Consider the following 19,381-nt stretch of genomic DNA (forward strand, 5'->3'; position numbering starts at 1 on the left):
ATCATGCAGACAGAAAATCCCAGCAGTCTACCAAAGTTCCTTTGACATGCAGATTGTTCAAATCGATCATGCAACAGTTCCGTCTACTCCTAGAATTGCTTTAAATGCAGCGTCTGTGACATTTTGGAGCCCCGGAATTCTGCACGAGGTTTAGATAATGACACATATGGCCACTCATCGACTGACTGACGCATGCTGGAAATACGAATAAAGAGCGTTTTAGGCGGGGGCTTCCAGAGTTATTGGAACAGTGAGATCGATTCCATGAATCTTGCTAAAGCAGGGGTCTCAAACACGCAGCCAAATGTGGCCCGCAGGACACTAGTTTGAGGCCCCCGCCTTGATATGAAAGTTCAATGTTAGTGCGGCCCGCGCAAGTTTGATATGGATGCTGTATGGTATCATGTACCCAGAAAAAATTATTACGTTTGATTCATGTTCATGTTAAAGGTTAAATAACTGTTAATAGTTATCCTCCCTATCCGTGTGGAAGTGGTAAGTTTTTGGCTATTTAAGTTGAAAGGAAATAACTTGAAGGCTACCGTTTAGGTCGCTAGCTCTCTAGTTTGCGAGTTAGCATGTGTCTCAAGACCCTGCAGTTGCGCAATATGTTGTAAATAAAAAGAGTATAAATGTGACTATAGTCGTGTTTTGTCATGTCTACAGGGCTCTAATAATGCTTTGTTCATTTTAATCTGAAAAAAATCATTTGTCTACCCACCAACTATATGTGGTTTCTTAAGTTTTTATTATTTGCCGTTTTATAATTATTATTATATGTATTTATTACTGATTGATTTTCTTTATTCTTGATTTATTTATTTATTTTTCATCTTATTTTGTGCAGAAAAATAAAAATTAAGATATTTAAGAACAGTGGAATGTTTTATCAGAACTTTTATTGTAGAAAATCGGAACCAAAGCACTGAAAAAGTTTGTTTTTAATAAATGCGTTTTTTTGGGGGGAAAAAACCTGATGCGGCCCAGCCTTGCCCAGATCCTAGCTCCAGTGGCCCCCAGGTAAATTGAGTTTGAGACCCCTGCGCTAAAGACTTCAAATGTTTGGGTTTGTTGAGTACGAGACCATAGAGCAACATTACGTGTGGGTGGGATCCACAGGGGTGTCCAAACTAGCCTTACTGTTCCAGTAGCTCCGGAAGTGCACTTAAAAGCTCTTACCGTGTTCTAATTACGGTACAAAGTGTGTTATTGGTGGCGGCACAACTGTGGCATGCAGGAGGAAAGCATCTACCGTCTTTTACAGATAATGCAGTCCATGTCTTGTTCATGTACAGCGTAGAGTAGCAGGTCTGGCATATTCAGGTACGTCCATATTTACAGTAAATCAAGTCATGTAAAGTGCAAGCAGTGAATTAGCCTTTAAGGTGGACGACACAATTTGCACTATGGACAAGCGTGAGTGCCAGATTGTTGCGTATACAAAACTTCTTAAGAGTTTAAAAAAAAAAAAGCCCTTCATTGAGTTTCCCTCATCAGTACACAATCAGTAGCGAGAAAAAACTATATTGAGACAAACAAACACAAAAAAAACACTTAATAAGATCTAATCTGTGATTGGGTTGTGATGAAATACGATGAAGTCGTCCCTCGTAATATCGCTCCCCCGCCATATTGTGTTTTTCCATAAATTAATGATTTAATGATGGCTGTTTGGTGGTAGTCTATGCTCTATTATTATTATTAGGTTAAAAAAGGTTATCCTCCCATTCTGTGTGGAAGTGGTACTTTTTGGCTTCTTCAGTTAAGAAGTAAATTTGATGCTTGCTATCTAGCGACTGTTTTGTGTCCCCACAGCATAAGAGTTACGCAATGTGTTGTAAATAATAAGTCCCGATCTATAGGACAATAAAACGCGTCAGAAGTTCCCACACAGCCATAGGACAATGAATATAGCCCAGGAAATAAATAAGAAAATATGACTGAATATGAATGATAACCGAGTGGTTAGCATCATCGTTCACTCTGAAGTTGTGGAATTGCCATTTTTTTGCTGGACATTCATACTGTCTGTCAAACATTTGCAGCATTTCTTGAAATGAATTCTTTATTTTTAGACTATTAGCCACTGGTTAATTGGCGACTCCAAATTGTCCATAGGTTTTGAATGTGAGTGTGAATGGTTGTTTGTCTATATGTGCCATTGTGATTGGCTGGCCACCAGTCTCTCGCCTGAAGACAGCTGGGATAGGCTCCAGCACCGCCACAACTCTCGTGAGGATAAGCGGTAGAAAATGAATGAATGACTGATAACACTGATAAAACGTAATGTGTAAGTACAACATTAATAACTTGTTGGAAATTAAAAGCCCTATATCACTGTAAGACAAAAAATATAAATATAACAACAATAAAAGTAAAAAAAAATCCCTCATGTCCTTCTTCTTGACCAGTAGGTTCTTTTAAAAAAAGGAGGAGTGGAGTTGCTTACTTTGAGGTCAACAGGAAGTGCAAAGAAAAGCAAGCCTGAGTATAAAAAGCAGCATATTGAAATCACGTTGCATTTAGGAGCTTCTCCGCAGTGGAGAACATGAAGGACAAGACAGGAGAAGGAAGTTTGCGTCTATAAGACTCAAGAGGAGGCTTCATCTTCATGCAGATCCTCCAGCTCTCCTTCTCTGGGTCCATCACCTGTGCTGCTCTTTCTGAAAAGAGGGGGGGGGAAATATAAATAACCGGCTAACAACTCTCTCCAAAAGGCAGCGGGGCGACCGGAGCAGGACTTTCCTTCAGGATGAGTTCTGAATGAACAAAGACGCTGATGATGATGATGCGTGAAGCAGCGTTAAAATGACGGCGGCAGCACGATGACGAGGAAACTTCTGAGGTGGGGAAACGAGCGGCGAAAAATCACCGCTCGCCAATGAGATAAGCAAGAGTAGACGGCTGGTTGCAGACGACACCCTGCGGCCACATCATTAGGTACACCTGCATAATCTAAGGAGATCCAATGCAAAATGCACAGACATGTTTTTCTTGTGGGACTAAAGTCATAAATCAGTATGATGATAATAAACATTCATTTGATTGATTGATTTTAAATGACGTCGACACGTCATTGTGCATCTTGACGAACACAGACCTTACGATTAGTACTGAGTTACGACGCCAGCTACTGCATGGAGTTGTAACGACAAGCTACACAAAAAGAAGTGTTAAAAGTTCACATGTATTTGTGGCGGTCCAAATGAATGATGCGACACAATGATGCGACAGTTACTAAAGGAAGATCGCATATGAATAAAAAGCACGGCACTGATTTCTACGATGAAACAAACTAAAACACTTTTGGTGCAAATGAAGATTAGAAAAAGGTAGTGCCAAATGGATTTGTGGCGGTCCAAATGAATGATGCTACAGTGACTAAAGGAGGATCGCATATGAATAAAAAACACGGCACTGATTTCTACAATGAAACAAACTAGAACACTTTTGATGCAAATGAAGATTAAAAAAAGGTAGCGCCAAATGGATTTGTGGCGGTCCAAATGAATGATGTGACAGTGACTAAAGGAGGCTCGCCTACGAATAAAAAACACGGCACTGATTTCTACAATGAAACAAACTAGGACACTTTTGGTGCAAATGAAGCTTAAAAAAGGTAGCGCCAAATGGATTTGTGGCGGTCCAAATGAATGATGTGACAGTGACTAAAGGAGGATCGCCTACGAATAAAAAACACGGCACTGATTTCTACAATGAAACAAACTAGGACACTTTTGGTGCAAATGAAGCTTAAAAAAGGTAGCGCCAAATGGATTTGTGGCGGTCCAAATGAATGATGTGACAGTGACTAAAGGAGGATCGCCTATGAATAAAAAACACGGCACTGATTTCTACAATGAAACAAACTAGGACACTTTTGGTGCAAATGAAGCTTAAAAAAGGTAGCGCCAAATGGATTTGTGGCGGTCCAAATGAATGATGTGACAGTGACTAAAGGAGGATCGCCTACGAATAAAAAACACGGCACTGATTTCTACAATGAAACAAACTAGAACACTTTTGGTGCAAATGAAGATTAAAAAAAAGGTAGTGCCAAATGGATTTGTGGCGGTCCAAATGTATCTGTACCCCCAAATAAATGAACGTATGTGAGTATCAAAAATCAAACGTGAGCATGAATAAAATTGTTAGGATGACACAAAATCCAGGAAAGTGTAAAGAAGTTATTTTCTCACGTTAGCGTTGTTACCATGACGACATTCATCAGTTCACCATGCAATCACAACGACACCACGGTACAATTTTCCGTCCGGCTCTCAGTCCTGGATCATGAGCTTTTGCAGGTGTATCTAATAACGTCCCGTGTGTGTTTTGCACATAGCGTTACCTGAGCGAGGGGTGAAGTTTTAAAGAAGGCCGGAAAGGCCAAGAGTCCCTGCAGCAAAGTGGGAGAAAAGACGGAGAAGTCAAATGGTAGTGGGAAACCGAAATAGAAAAGCACATGGTGCCTGCACTTTGTGCGGTAGATGGAATTTATTAATCCTGCTACAAAAAAAAATACATTCATTTTTTTAATATCTTACTATTTAAGCGCATCTTAAAGACAGAAGAAACCGAGTCACACTTAATTGTGTGAATGACATTTGCTGTGCTGTATGCCGCATCTAAATGGCAACCGACAGGATAGTCCTCAGTTAATTCCTTTCTTTTAGCTTGTTGACTTCACTTCTCAACATCCGTAGTATGCAATTTCCGAGGGAGACGCAAATGGCAGATAGTAACAATTATTTCAAAGGCCAGATGTATTGAATCAGACTGCTCGTGTTGGATTTTAAGCATGTTTTTTGGTGTGTTTATGTGCTCACAATGACAAGCCACATTGCAAAAGTGAGTACAGTTATCCCTCTTTCACCGTGGTTAATTGGTTCCAGACTCAACCCCGATAAATGAATTTCCACCAAGTAGGGTTCCTTATTTAGAAATCAAATAATTGTCCGCTATCACCAACAGGTTTCGAAAAGCCAAACTACTTTGTGATGAACAGGCTAGTTCAACCTGAACAATTTGCCTCGAGACAAAAGTGACACAAAAAGCAACAAGAAAAGAGTGAGAGGCTGACAAGGTGTGTGATGAAGGAATTATGAGGCTGTTCAATTGCGATGCCAATTTGCGAAGACCACTTACTGCAGCTGTGAAATGGATTGCATCATATGTCTGGTGGCCAGCCAATCACAGGGCACACATAGACAAACAACCATTCACACTCACATTCATACCTATGGACAATTTGGAGTGGCCAATTAACCTAGCATGTTTTTGGAATGTGGGAGGAAACCGGAGTACCCGGTAAAACTAATTTGCCTCGAGACAAGAGTGACACAAAAAGCAACAAGAAAAGAGTGAGAGGCTGACAAGGTGTGTGATGAAGGAATTATAAGGCTGTTCAATTGTGATGCCAATTTGCGAAGAACACTTACTACAGCTGTGAAATGGATTGCATCATATGTCGTATGTAATGGTTTTATTGACAAACATACACTACCGCTCAAATGTTTGGGATCACTTGGACATTCTTTTGGCCAGTCTGAGATCTTTCTTGGCAGTCTCTGCCATGAAGTCCAGCATCCTGAAGTCGCCACTTCACTGTTGATACTGACCCTGGTGTTTGACGGCTACTATTTAGCGCAGCTGCCAGGTGACGACTTGTGAGGAGTCTTTGTCTTAAACTACACACTCAGATATGCATCGTTTTTCTGTCCTTGTTAGACCCAGTTTTGCTGCTGTCTGAAGGGAGTAGTTAGCAGCATGGTAAGAGATTTTAGTTTTAGTTTAGATCTTTAGATGGCTTTTCTAATTATCCATTAGCCTTATAAAATGATGAACTTGGATTAGCAGCCATACCAGGATATGCAAAAAATCTTTTTTTGAAAATCATCTGATTCATTTGTTTGTGAAATGTAAGAAAATGTGTTTTTCTTTGGAAAGCAAAACAATTTGCAAGTGTTCCCAAACTTTTGAGAGGTAGTGCAGATCAGAGCCGCTAGAGTTGTCAACGGGTATTCCTCAGGGATCAATCTGAGGCCCATTTGGGCTTTTTTAATCTAATGTATTAGCATGTTTTATGAAAGTTTAAAAAAAAAATCTTTCTGTGTACTAAATATCCCATGTTACAATATGGATACCTGCAGCTTATTTTGGTAAAGCAGAAATTTTGGTAAATCATCACTGTTTGGTGGTTGACTACAGCCGATTATTCATTCAAAAAATGCATATTTAAGCAAATTGTATGTATTTTTGTTCTATATTCAGTATTTTCAAGTACATTAAGTATCAGTAATATTTCATTGATGATACAAAAGCTACCGCAGGAAGTACTCTGTGATACTGTGATGTAATTTCAGTCTCATTTTGTCTTATACTAGTTTATTAATCATGTCAACAGGGCTCTAATAATGTAAAAAAAAACATATTTAGAAGGTCATGAACAGGTTTTTGATGCGCTAACTACCAAAATATTCCATTGATAAAATAGGAACCCTACTTTAAGAAAATTCACTTATCACGGTCAGGTCTGGAACCAGTGAACAGTGATAAACGAGGGATTAGTGTACTAGTCCTTGTCAGTGTACAGCAGGCCTTGTCAACCTTTTGGGGTCCGCAAAGGGCGGGATTCGGATACAGAATCAATGCATGCGTGACATTTCTAAAGCCAAAGTCCTGTGAGATATTCGAGATTTCTTTGTTTTTACTTTATTTCAGGACCTTTTGAAGAACATTCTGCGTGTCAAATCGGACGGCAGCGCACAATAGAACACCGTACAAGCAGGCGCCATTACTTTCACAGTGGGAGATTTCACTCTGCTCAGCGATAATTGCTCATCTCCGTGAGTGTGTGTGGGTCACATAACAGCGTTTAATAGGTGCAGGTGCTTTGGGAAGAAAGATGACAGCCATTTGCTGTTTCATCAACACTTGTGCAAGTGCCAACTGGAAAAAGCAAGGTCAGAGTGAAAAGCTGCATCGGGCCCGGAAGCGTTCGTGTATTCCGAATCCTTCTGTCGGTGATATGTATCCGACACCACATATAAAAGAAACACCAATAAAAGCTGTCAGCTCCATTGCATATGTACGTCTATAGAATGAATTATGGCGTTATGGTGACAAGACAAAGTAGCAGCTCGAGCTGCCGCAATGATGCCGGCTACCCGGTACAGCAGAGAGAAGAGTATTGCAGTAATTACAGCCTGAACCTCAAGCGATCTTACATCGGAGATCAGTGGAACATAGATCTATACTTACATGAGCAGGCTGCCTGGTGCAGACATGGATCTCTCCTCCCTTCGGCTCGGACACTCAAACGGGTTGCTGAAGGATCGTTTCCTCAACATGGCTTTGACCAGGATCTGAAACAGTCACAGCAAAGTCTCAAACGCATATACGTACGTTGTATTTGTCACAATAGATATCATTTAACATGTCGTCTTCTTCCTCAACAATCTATTGCATTCATTCCATTCCATTCAATTAATAAAAAAAATAGAAATAAAAAATAAAAACAAAAATAAATACATAAAAATGAATACATAAAATACCTAAAAATAAAAATAAATACATAAAATACCTAAAAATAAAAATAAATACATAAAATACCTAAAAATAAATACATAAAATACCTAAAAATAAATACCTAAAAGTAAACATAAATACATAAAATACCTAAAAATAAAAATAAATACCTAAAAGTAAAAATAAATACCTAAAAATAAAAATAAATACCTAAAATTAAATAACTAAAAATAAAAATGAAAATAAATACCTAAAAATAAAAATATTTTCATTCATTCATTTTCTACTGCTTCTTCCTCACGAGGGTCGCGGGGGGTTCTGGAGCCTATACCAGCTGTCTGTAACCCTGGTCTAAAAATAAAAATAAAAATAAAAATAAAAATAAAAATAAAAATAAAAATAAAAATAAAAATAAAAATAAAAATAAAAATAAAAAACTATATTAGGAAAGCAGGAAGTGAACAAATGTAACAGTTACTGATTGTAAAAGTACCAGATGGAGGGGTAGGATTTAATAAGCTTTGCTTCTTCCTACTCCTTTTGGACATGTGGAACTGGGAACTGATTATGTGATGCATTCAATTGTAATCTGATGCATGTTCAAATGAAATTCAACCATTACCATTACCATACAAGATCATTTTTGACAACTATTAATTCCACAAAAAATTAAAGCATCCTTCCCTCACGACTATGCCTGACTTTGCGCTGCTCAGACTTGCACCTTCGGGATAAACGAGAATGATTTCACGTCCCTTACCACAGCAGAGAGGCTGGGAACAAACTTGACCGAGTTCTTGATGTCCTCTTCTGTCACCTCCACCACAGTGCAGTGCTCCTCCTCCAGAGGTAGGGGCTCGTTGCCCCCCCGAGTCACCCATTGGTCCACCTAAAATCAGCGAACATCATTAATCACCAACTAAAGTCACTGTAAGAAATTGTACCGAAGTATAACTTGAATATAAACAATGGTTGCCCTTAACAAGCTCATGGCAAACAATGACTGGCGTGTTCACAAATACAGGATGCTTCCTGTGACTTCCACAAACGCCACTACATTCGCCAGCGGGAAGATGACTCATTGACGCATCATTTCATTGTGGTCTGGGACACGCAAAGACAAAAGGGACTCCCTACTGGTGCTGTTTGAGCCTGGAACAAACAGGTTCCATCATGCCTCGGGGCATGTTGAACAAACCACAAACCCCGCCCCCCCATGGGATCATGTTACCTTTATTTCAGGTATGGTGATCCGGGTGTCTGGGTTCTTATCCAGCATCCGTAAGATCAGGGTCTGCAGCTCTTCACTGATTTTTGGTCTAAATAAATGGAGAGAAATCATAGTACGGTGTAAGCGGCCGGAGCGCTACCTCGTCACCGGGAAAAGCCAGGAATAAGACAAAAGTGTTGGGATCTCTCCGCTTGTTTTGATCACATGCGTGTGACATTTAGTGCATGCTGGCAAGGCACTGACATGTTTGTGTCTGGGATGCAAATGAGCCGAGTGGCAAATACAGAAGATAACGACCTAATCTGTAGACTGTAAAAACTGGACGCGGCTGTCTCTTTTTTTTTTTTTAATAATGTGGCAAGTGAAGCAGCACGGGAAGGAGGTGGAACTTACATTTCTGGGAAATCCACAGGCCTGGTCCTTATCTTATTGTGCAAAGCCATTATATACTCGTCGATGAACGGGCACTGCGGGCGAGGCGCAGAAAACGGTGGCCAAACACAGGAAAGGTACATTAAATGACTCTCTTGCTACAGTAAAAAATGTAAAATCCAGGCAGATAATGAGATGTTTGACATTCATTAAGATCAATGAATCCACTGCATGAAAGTGTTCTCTCTGCAGGGCACGCAAACTATGTTAAATCACATGTGATTCCAGCCTATACCAACACAGTTAAATCGTCAACAGAGTAGGGGTGTAAAAAATATATTGTTTCGGCGATATATCACGATACTGTATTGATAATAAAAAGTATGATATGGATATTTTTAGGCATTTATCATAGACTGTCTCAAACATGCGGCCCGCGGGCCAAATGTGGCCCGCAGGACACTAGTTTGAGGCCCCCGCCTTGATATGAAAGTTTAATGTTAGTGCGGCCCGCGCAAGTTTGATATGGATGCTGTATGGTATCATGTACCCAGAAAAAATTATTACGTTTGATTCATGTTCATGTTAAAGGTTAAATAACTGTTAAAAGTTATCCTCCCTATCCGTGTGGAAGTGGTAAGTTTTGGGCTATTTAAGTTGAAAGGAAATAAATTGAAGGCTACCGTTTAGGTGGCTAGCTCTCTAGTTTGCGAGAAAAACTAGAGAAAATTGATCACTATTTAGTTAAATAATGCTCATTTCAAGCATCCTAAAAGGACTTTTTACTGATATTAGTTACTTTGTTTCACAAAAATACTCTTCTGATGGTGGATAAGTCAGGGACTGTATACTCTGCATTTTTTCACAGCTAATAGAATGAACATTTGAGCAGGATCTTGAGACATAATTTAATTTATTTGTTTTTTATGGATTTTTTTTTTGTTGTAAATTTAAAGCTGGATGTTAAAGCTTTATTTATATATTTATTTACTTTATTTATATTTTAAGTTTTTTCAGAGGAAAGTTTGTGATACAGCATAACATTCTGTTCTAATGGAATAAAAATGCGTTTAGTAAGTGCATATTGCTGATGTAATTCAGTTTTTCCAGGAAATAATCTTTAACTACAAGAAAAACAAAAAAAGAATATCACCTTGTTAACAGTATCGAGATATATCGTATTGTGAGCCGTATCGTATCGCCAGATTGTTGCCAATACACACCCCTACAACAGAGTAACAAGACAAAGAAAAGATGTGAACTTGCCTTTCCAAAGATGAAACAGTAGAGCGTGACTCCCATGGCCCAAACATCCAGCGCCTTTAAAAAAACGACATGTATTCGAATGTTACAAAACTCGACATAAAACATTGGAACCTTGGTTAGTGTCAAGGTCGGACTCTAACCAAAACACCCAACACCTAAGAAGTAATTGAGACGTTTAGGACAGGAGATGATTACAGAGACGTTTCAAACTCACTCGGCATCCCGCAGAGTGAACTTAAATCCTTAATTAAGAAATGGAAGGAAGAATTGAGCTTTTTGGCACATGACCACAAACGCACCGCCATGACAGCATGGCGGTGGGGATGATTCATAGCAGCAGGCTCGGGGAGGCTTTTGAAGGTAGAGCGAAAGCACGAATCCTGGAGCGTTATCCGTTTCAACCTTCAAGAGAACTTTATTTTTCAGCAAGACAACGACCCCAAGCATAAACAGAAAAACAAAAAACTACACAGAACCGGTTCACAAAGGCAGCAAGGTCAATGTTCTAGAGAACCGGTCCAGGACTCGAAAGCCACAGTTTGAGCTCTCATGCAAGGAGGAATGGGGAAATATTGCATGTCCACTAGGGCTGGGTTAAACCATTAATCTAGAACAGGGGTCTCAAACTCAATTTACTTGGGGGCCACTGGAGCCCGGGTCTGGGCGCAAAAACGCATTTATTAAAAACAGAAAAATGAAGTTTTGTTTTTCTACACAAAATAAGATGAAAAATAAATAAACAAATCAAGAATAAAGAAAATCAATCAATCGGTAATAAATAAATATAATAATAAAACGGCAAATAATAAAAACTTAAACCACATATAGTTTGTGGGTAGACAAATGATTTTTTTTCAGATTAAAATGAACAAAGCATTATTAGAGCCCTGTAGACATGACAAAACACGACTATAGTCACATTTATACTCTTTTTATTTACAACATATTGCGCAACTGCAGGGTCTTGAGACACATGCTAACTCGCAAACTAGAGAGCTAGCCACCTAAACGGTAGCCTTCAAGTTATTTCCTTTTAAACTTAAATAGCCAAAAACTTACCACTTCCACACGGATAGGGAGGATAACTATTAACAGTTATTTAACCTTTAACATGAACATGAATCAAACGTAATAATTTTTTCTGGGTACATGATACCATACAGCATCCATATCAAACTTGCGCGGGCCGCACTGACATTAAACTTTCATATCAAGGCGGGGGCCTCAAACTAGTGTCCTGCGGGCCACATTTGGCCCGCGGGCCGCATGTTTGAGACCTCTGATCTAGAAAATAGTTTTTCGATGCATTGATTAATCCCTGAAAGTCCCCATATTTTGGATACTCTGTTGCGCCATCTTTTCTTCTGGCCGGAGTCACTGAAACTTGTCGCCGTGGCCGCCGCCATGTTTTGATTCTGAGTATTGGTGTGGCGTTTGTGAACAAACGGGTCAAAATAATTTCTTTTTTGCGAACGAATGAACCGCCCATAAAATACCCGTTCAGTCCGCCGACCGTTTTGTTCATGACCGACACAGCACTGGTTGGTGAGGTGTTGAGTCGGAACGAACGTATTTTTTGTGTCGATGTCATCGATGACGCCGACACGTCGTCCCAGCCCTAATGTCCAGATGTGCCAGCCTGATTGACAATGCATCTACTAGATACTGACTTGACGTCAATGCTGATCTAGTGTATCTACTGTAAGCCAACTTACCTTCCCGCTGAAGCTCTTGCGTTTGTCGGACAAGGTCTCTGGTGCCATGAAGGCAGGAGTACCAGCCGTTCCTGACAGCATAGCGTCCGTGCCCTCAAACTGGTTGCTCACTCCAAAATCGGCAATCTTCACATGGCCGTCATCCCCCAGCAACAAATTTGAAGGTTTGATGTCCCGGTGTACAATCTTCTGGTAGTGTACTGTGGACGCACAAGTGGGAGTTCATTGGCTAAAATGGCAGCAACTACGGCCAACGTTTGAGTTGGTGTGATTTTCACCCGTAGACAGCTTGCTGGTTTCATAATTTTATATAATAGGGCAAAAACAGGCTATTAAGCCTATTTTAAAAAATGGCCTAAAATGTTCTTAAGCCCCCATAAATAATGTGATATTTTTTATTGATTTTATTTTTATTTTTTATTGATTAAAAAAATTTTTTTACAAAAGAAATCGCTGACAAATTTCATATAATAGGGCAAAAGCAGGCTAATAAGCCTATTTAAAAAATGGCCTAAAATGTTCTTAAGCCCCCCTAAATAATTTGATATTTTTATTGATTTTATTTTTATTTTTTATTGATTTAAAAAAATATATCTTTTTAAAGAAATCTGACAAATTTTATATAATAGGGCAAAAGCAGGCTATTAAGCCTATTTTAAAAAATGGCCTAAAATGTTGTTAAGCCCCCATAAATAATGTGATATTTTTTATTGATTTTATTTTTATTTTTTATTGATTAAAAAAAATTTTTTACAAAAGAAATCGCTGACAAATTTCATATAATAGGGCAAAAGCAGGCTAATAAGCCTATTTAAAAAATGGCCTAAAATGTTCTTAAGCCCCCCTAAATAATTTGATATTTTTATTGATTTTATTTTTATTTTTTATTGATTTAAAAAAATATATCTTTTTAAAGAAATCTGACAAATTTTATATAATAGGGCAAAAGCAGGCTATTAAGCCTATTTTAAAAAATGGCCTAAAATGTTCTCAAGCCCCATAAATAATGTGATATTTTTATTGATTTAATTTTTTTTTATTGATTAAAAAAAAGGAAAGAAATCTCTGACAAATTTCATATAATAGGGCAAAAGCAGGCTAGTAAGCAAGCCAATAAGCAGGCTAATAGTAGCCTAATAGTACTACTACTACTAGTAGTAGTAATTTTATATAATAGGGCAAAAGCAGGCTAATAAGCAAGCCTATTTTAAAAAATGGTCTAAAATGTTCTTAAGCCCCCCTAAATAATTTTCAATTTTTTATTGATTTTATTAATATTTTTTATTGATTTTTTAATTTTTTTTTACAAAACATTTTATAAAATTTTATATAATAAGGCAAAAGCAGGCTAATACTAGCCTACATAGTGACGCCCCTGGTTGTAACAATATCCACGTTACAAGACATCAGCGTTAACACGGATGAAGTACATCTTCCCCCAAAATATTCTAATATTCTAAGGAGTACATTTCATAGCTGTGGTAGTTAGTAATCGACACATTATGATGTGAAGACCTTGAAGTCTAACATTTTAAGACTTTTAGCATTAAGCAGTCTGTCAAACAAATGTTTTTCGGTGTCTCCGCAGACGAACTCAAAAACTGCAATGGAGAGACAGTATCGATTCCTGGTCATTATTCCTCAAGCCGTGTAAAAGTAATGTACCGCAGCAGGTTACACTTTCACTGCACATAAGGTAGGCTCATTATTGATTAGCCTGACAGAAACAAGCGAACAAAAACACTAAAGTGGCACTGAATTATTTTTTTTAGTAATGACAAACAAACTAAGAAGGAACATTGGGAGATGACATTCATCTTCTTGGAAGACGTCCTACATTTTTCCATGACTGTACTTTGCTCAGTCTGCCTACATGTGAGGGATACTTACAGTACTCTATACCGAGGATGATGTCTCGGAGGTATAACCTTGCCTGTTCTTCTGACAAAGGATTGTCTGTAGGCACTTCCATCACTGGCCTGTCGGTGCACACACAAGGATGCATTGGTGGAGACTCCAGCATCATTTCTACAGTCCAACCTATCTCCAATGTCCACGTGACCAAACATCACTCAGGCTGCATGGAAGCATGGCAAGAATTTGCTGACTCTCTCCAGACAAAACCCAAACTATGATGCAGACGTGCTAACACTTACATTCATTCGTTTTCTACCGCTTATCCTCATAAGGGTGCTGGAGCCTATCCCAGCTGTCTGGTAAACCCTGGACTGGTGGCCAGCCAATCACAGGGCACATATAGACAAACAACCATTCACACTCACATTCATACCTATGGACAATTTGGAGTCGCTAATTAACCTAGCATGTTTTTGGAATGTGAGAGGAAACCGGAGTACCCGGAGAAAACCCACGCATGCACGGGGAGAACGTGCAAGGGTGGAATTGAACCCTGGTCTCCTAGCTGTGTGGCCTGCGCCCTAACCACTTGTACTCTGACAATGTTAAATGTGAAAATGGCTAAAAATGCTACTATGCTAATGGTAGCATGCTACCAATGCAAACATGCTAACACTAGTTATGCTAGCACTAGCAGCCTAACATTGTAGCAACACCTGTTTATATAAGTTTCTACTCATGAAAATGGCGAAAATGTTACTATGCTAATGTTAGCATGTTAAAAATGCTAGCATGCAAAAAATAGCATGATAGTGCTGAGCGCCTGCCAATGTTAATACTAATGAAAATGTCTAAAAAAGGTTACTATGCTAACATTGGCATGCTAAAAATGCTAACATGCTATTATTACACATAAAAAAACTCAAAAACTCATAAAAAATAGTGGTAGAAAATGAATGAATGAATTACTTATTTGTTGTTGAATACGGCCACAAAATATATTAATATTAATAATCCAAAAATTATGATACCATATGATATAGTCAAGGAAATATTGCACTATCATCGTTCACTCTGCGAAGTTGTAGAATTGCCGTTTGTGACACGTATTTTCTTGCAGGCCATTCATACTGTCTGCCAAACATTTGCAGCATTTCTTGAAATGAATTCTTTATTTTTAGACTGTTAGCCACCGGTTAATTGGCGACTCCAAATTTGTCCATAGGTATGAATGTGAGTGTGAATGGTTGTTTGTCTATATGTGCCCTGTGATTGGCTGGCCACCAGTCCAGCGTGTACCCCGCCTCTTGCTTGAAGACAGCTGGGATAGGCTCCAGCACGCATCGCAACCCTCGTGAGGATAAGCGGTAGAAAATGAATGAATGTATTTTTTTTAGTTTCTATTTGAGGTTCCATTGTACTTTTAGTAGCAACTGACCTCAGATTATTAGAACACATTCTGAGCAAAAAGGCATGGATTTCTATTGTTAATAAATTTGAACGTATGATGAAAATATGATCAGCAGAGACCTGCTCGGAAGAACACTGAAGAAACAGACGGAGGCAGCGGGGTTGATAGATGGAGGGAATGAAGAAATGAGGAAGTGGAGGAATAAAAAGGGAGGGGATGAGCTTTCAATTATTAACAAAGGACAAGATCTTTACTTACCCTTTGCGCATCAGCTCGAACACTGCAAAAGGAAAGAAATAGGAACGTTAAAGACAAAACAAATCAATTGACAATGGGGGGGGGGGGGGGGTAGCCTCCAAGCAGAAAATTCATATTGCATTGAACTAGAGCATGAATGTGCCACGTGAAGAACATTCTCCAACTGTGACCTGGTGAATTAGTTATGAACACTTGTTTGTGCCGTACTGCGTGTCTCAAGTGCCAAAGGCAAAATAGGAAATACAAAAAACTGGTCTGAAAAGCAGGAAGAAAATACTGCGTTCATACCCATGTGAAGGTTGTCCTCCGCAGGGTCATCCAGCACCTGCCATATAAACAAAGTCAAGGAGATCATCATTAGAAGGATGACGCACCGTGCGTGTGGACCGGCTCTTATATTAAAAAAAAAAAAAAAAAATTCATCCTGACAGCTGCGGAGTTGTTTTGAACTCAGATGTTTTTAATGGTTGACCTTTACACACACACACACACACACACACACACACACACACACAAAAGCAGCTTACAGTTTAGCAACAGACAGCAGAGGAGCTTTTGATTTAAAAATGTCATCCTCGCAATGCTTAAACAAAAACTGATAACCTGTGGGCGTACTTGGACTCTAATTGTATGACAACAACAACTTCAGGGCGCTGTACCTTTTCCAGATCCAAACTACACCCCAAAAATACACCATGAGACAACTACCACCGATACAGCAATCCCTCATTTATCACTGTTCATCGGTTACAGACCCACCTTGTTAAAAGAAGTCGGATTCCTTATTTAGGAATGGAATATTTTCAGTATTACGACAGCCCTCTAGACGTGAAGTAACACCCCTGCGGGCACTTTTACACTCGATTACCCAATATACAGCAGTAGACATAACAAGAGGAAATAAGCCATTTCAGACAAAAAAAAAAGACTTCCCCAACCTACTTCTCCTAAAATTACAAATTTATTCATCTCTCATATTATTACAACATATAAACAAATTTTTTTAAATATAAAAATAATTTGTATTAATTAATACATTTTTTCTCATTAGATTCCAATTTTGTTTCTCTTAATGTTATAATGACTTGATTCAAGTAAAATTACTTGACTTTACAATTACAATTTTAATTCAAAAAAGTAATGTAATTAATTAATTAGTTATTAATTATTAAATTTAATTAATAAAAATATTTTTTATTAATACATTAATACTTGACTTTACGATAACAATTTTAATTAATAAAATATATATTTTTTATTTATTAATAATTAAATTTAATTACTAAATATTTTTAAATTAAATACATTTTTTATTTATTTCTCATTAGATTACAATTTTGTTTCTCTTAATATCATAGTGACTTAATTCAAGTAAAATTACTTGACTTTACAATTACATTTTTAATGACATTTTTTGTAATTAATTATTTATTTATAATGTATTCATTATTAAATGTAATTAATTAATATATTTTTTTTATTAATTAAACAGTAATACTTGCCTTTACAATTACAATTTGAATTAAAAACAAATTTATTTATTCATTAATTATTACATTTAATTAATTCATAAAAATATTTTTATTAAATACATTTTTTATTATTTTCTCATTAAATAATAATTTGTTTTCTCTTAATATTATAATGACTTAATTCAAGTAAAATTATTTGACTTTAGAATTACAATCTTAATTTCAATACTTTTACAATGCAATAAAAATACACCTGCGTCCCGCAAATGGCCCCCAGGCAGCACTTTGGACACCACAGCATTAATAGAATGTTGTTTCTAATATAAATGGTTTTGCTTATTAAAGGACCAAAAATATCTAGCATAAACGGTACTTTATCCAACACTGAATGCATAACATTTGGATTTGTGTAGTGGTTGTTGACTAATGCAGGGGCTGACTAAGACGTATTAGGGTTGCATAAAAGGTAAACCGGCTTGCAGGGAAGTTCTAAAAAATCGAGCTGGCTGTTTTAAAAGAAAGAATGTGTCACTGTGCATGACTCAGCGCGGATGATATGTCATCTGTGACAAATGGACACAACGCTCCCATTGCTTTTAATCTGCTCTGCGTGGGTTCAAATGTTTGAAAATGGAAAATCAGTGATGACAGAAGCACCGCACTGCCGTCTATTAGGGAGACCATAATGAAAGTGCTTCTATTACTCAGACAGAACCTACAACAACTTTCCTGACTTATTTAGAGTCATTCTGCGGTTGGTTGCTGGAGCCTATCCCAGCTGTCTTTGGGCGAGAGGCGGGGTACACCCTGGACTGGTGGCCAGCCAATCACAGGGCACATATAGACAAACAACCATTCACACTCACATTCATACCTATGGACAATTTGGAGTCGCTAATTAACCTAGCATGTTTTTGGAATGTGGTAGGAAACCGGAGTCCCCGGAGAAAACCCACGCATGCACGGGGGAGATCAAGCAAACTCTGCACGTAGATGGCCAAGGGTGGAATCGAACTCAGGGTCTCCTAGCTGTGTGGCCTGCGCCCTAACCACTTCTACTCTGAAAATGTTAAATGTGAACATGGCTAAAAACGCTACTATGCTAATGGTAGCATGCTACAATGCAAACATGCTAACATTAGCATGATTACTATGCTAACACGAGTTATGCTAGCACTAGCATGCTAACACCAAACATTGTAGCAACACCGGTTAATGTTTCTACTCATGAAAATGGCTAAAATGTTACTATGCTAATGTTAGCATGTTAAAAATGCTAGCATGCAAAACCTAGCATGATAGCGCTGAGCGCCTGCCAATGTTAATACCAATGAAAATGTCTATAAAAGGTTATTATTCTAACATTAGCATGCTAAAAATGCTAACATGCTAACGTTTAGTGTTTCTGTAAGTTTGTACTTATAAAATGACTTTAAAGGCGACTATGCTAACATTAACATGCTAACGTTAGTGTCTCACCTCCACTAATTTGACAATGTTGACATGATCCAGTTTTTTAAGGATGGCGATCTCTTGGTAAACTCTTTCCAACGGTCCTAAAAATTTGGGCTGCTCTCCTTGGACTGCCTTGGGCCCTCGAGGAGGTGGGCGACCTGGAGAACCCCACAGACCAACACACACACACCAGACACAGTTTTGTAATAAATAAACTCAATTTTCCAAATATTTCAACTTTCTTCTTAAATAATCTTAGCAAATTTTACTTTCATAATATTTTGACTTTATTCCCGTAATATTACAACTAATTCAACAACTAATTTCCCTAGCTTAATTTCCCTCCAAGAATTGCAACTTCATTTAGACTCACTCTCGTAATTTTATGGGTTCAAAATAAAAAAATTTCATCAATATTTCAACTCTATGTTACTAATGCAAAAATTTCCCTCATAATATTATATATTATTAATAATATATGATTATTTATTCTAGTTTTTCTTGTTTGAATAGTTTTTTCTCTTAATGTTTTGACTTTGTTCTTGCAAAATTACAGCTTTTTTGTCATTTCTGGTATTTTTTTTTCTAATTTTCTTCTTAAAGAATCTTAATCGTAATATTATGACTTTATTCCCATAATCTTAGAACTTTTTCCCCAACATAATTTTCCTAAAATACAAGTTTATTCTCTCCTGTTTATTTTTGAAAACAGCTTAAAAATACTATATTTTTTCTTTAATATTAAATAATATTTAATATTTTTCTTATGTTATTCTAGTGAAATTACAACCTTTTCTCAACAGATTGTAACTTT

General features: G+C 37.7%; 1 protein-coding gene across 3 annotated transcripts in view; it reads right to left on the reverse strand.

Moving 5' to 3' along the window:
• Positions 1-1,714: 1,714 nt before the first annotated feature.
• Positions 1,715-19,381, reverse strand: part of camkk1a (calcium/calmodulin-dependent protein kinase kinase 1, alpha a) — a 39,602-nt gene continuing 21,935 nt past the window's right edge. The window contains exons 6-17 of one of the 3 annotated variants that reach the window (XM_058087779.2): positions 18,592-18,725; positions 15,929-15,965; positions 15,641-15,662; positions 14,005-14,093; positions 12,115-12,314; positions 10,400-10,453; positions 9,155-9,228; positions 8,762-8,849; positions 8,291-8,419; positions 7,264-7,367; positions 4,352-4,399; positions 1,715-2,663 (exon numbers count right to left, since the gene is read on the reverse strand). In XM_058087779.2, coding sequence (XP_057943762.2) covers positions 2,591-2,663; positions 4,352-4,399; positions 7,264-7,367; positions 8,291-8,419; positions 8,762-8,849; positions 9,155-9,228; positions 10,400-10,453; positions 12,115-12,314; positions 14,005-14,093; positions 15,641-15,662; positions 15,929-15,965; positions 18,592-18,725 — 1,052 coding nt within the window. In that variant the 3' untranslated portion in view covers positions 1,715-2,590. Of the gene's footprint in view, positions 2,664-4,351; positions 4,400-7,263; positions 7,368-8,290; positions 8,420-8,761; positions 8,850-9,154; positions 9,292-10,399; positions 10,454-12,114; positions 12,315-14,004; positions 14,094-15,640; positions 15,663-15,928; positions 15,966-18,591; positions 18,726-19,381 lie in introns of all 3 variants that reach the window. The other 2 variants (XM_058087778.2, XM_058087780.2) reach the window with 2 other exon arrangements.

The sequence above is a fragment of the Doryrhamphus excisus genome, linkage group LG21 (genome assembly GCF_037039965.1).
Source record: "Doryrhamphus excisus strain RoL-2023G ecotype Guam linkage group LG21, RoL_Dexc_Guam_v1.1, whole genome shotgun sequence".
NCBI lineage: Eukaryota > Metazoa > Chordata > Actinopteri > Syngnathiformes > Syngnathidae > Doryrhamphus > Doryrhamphus excisus.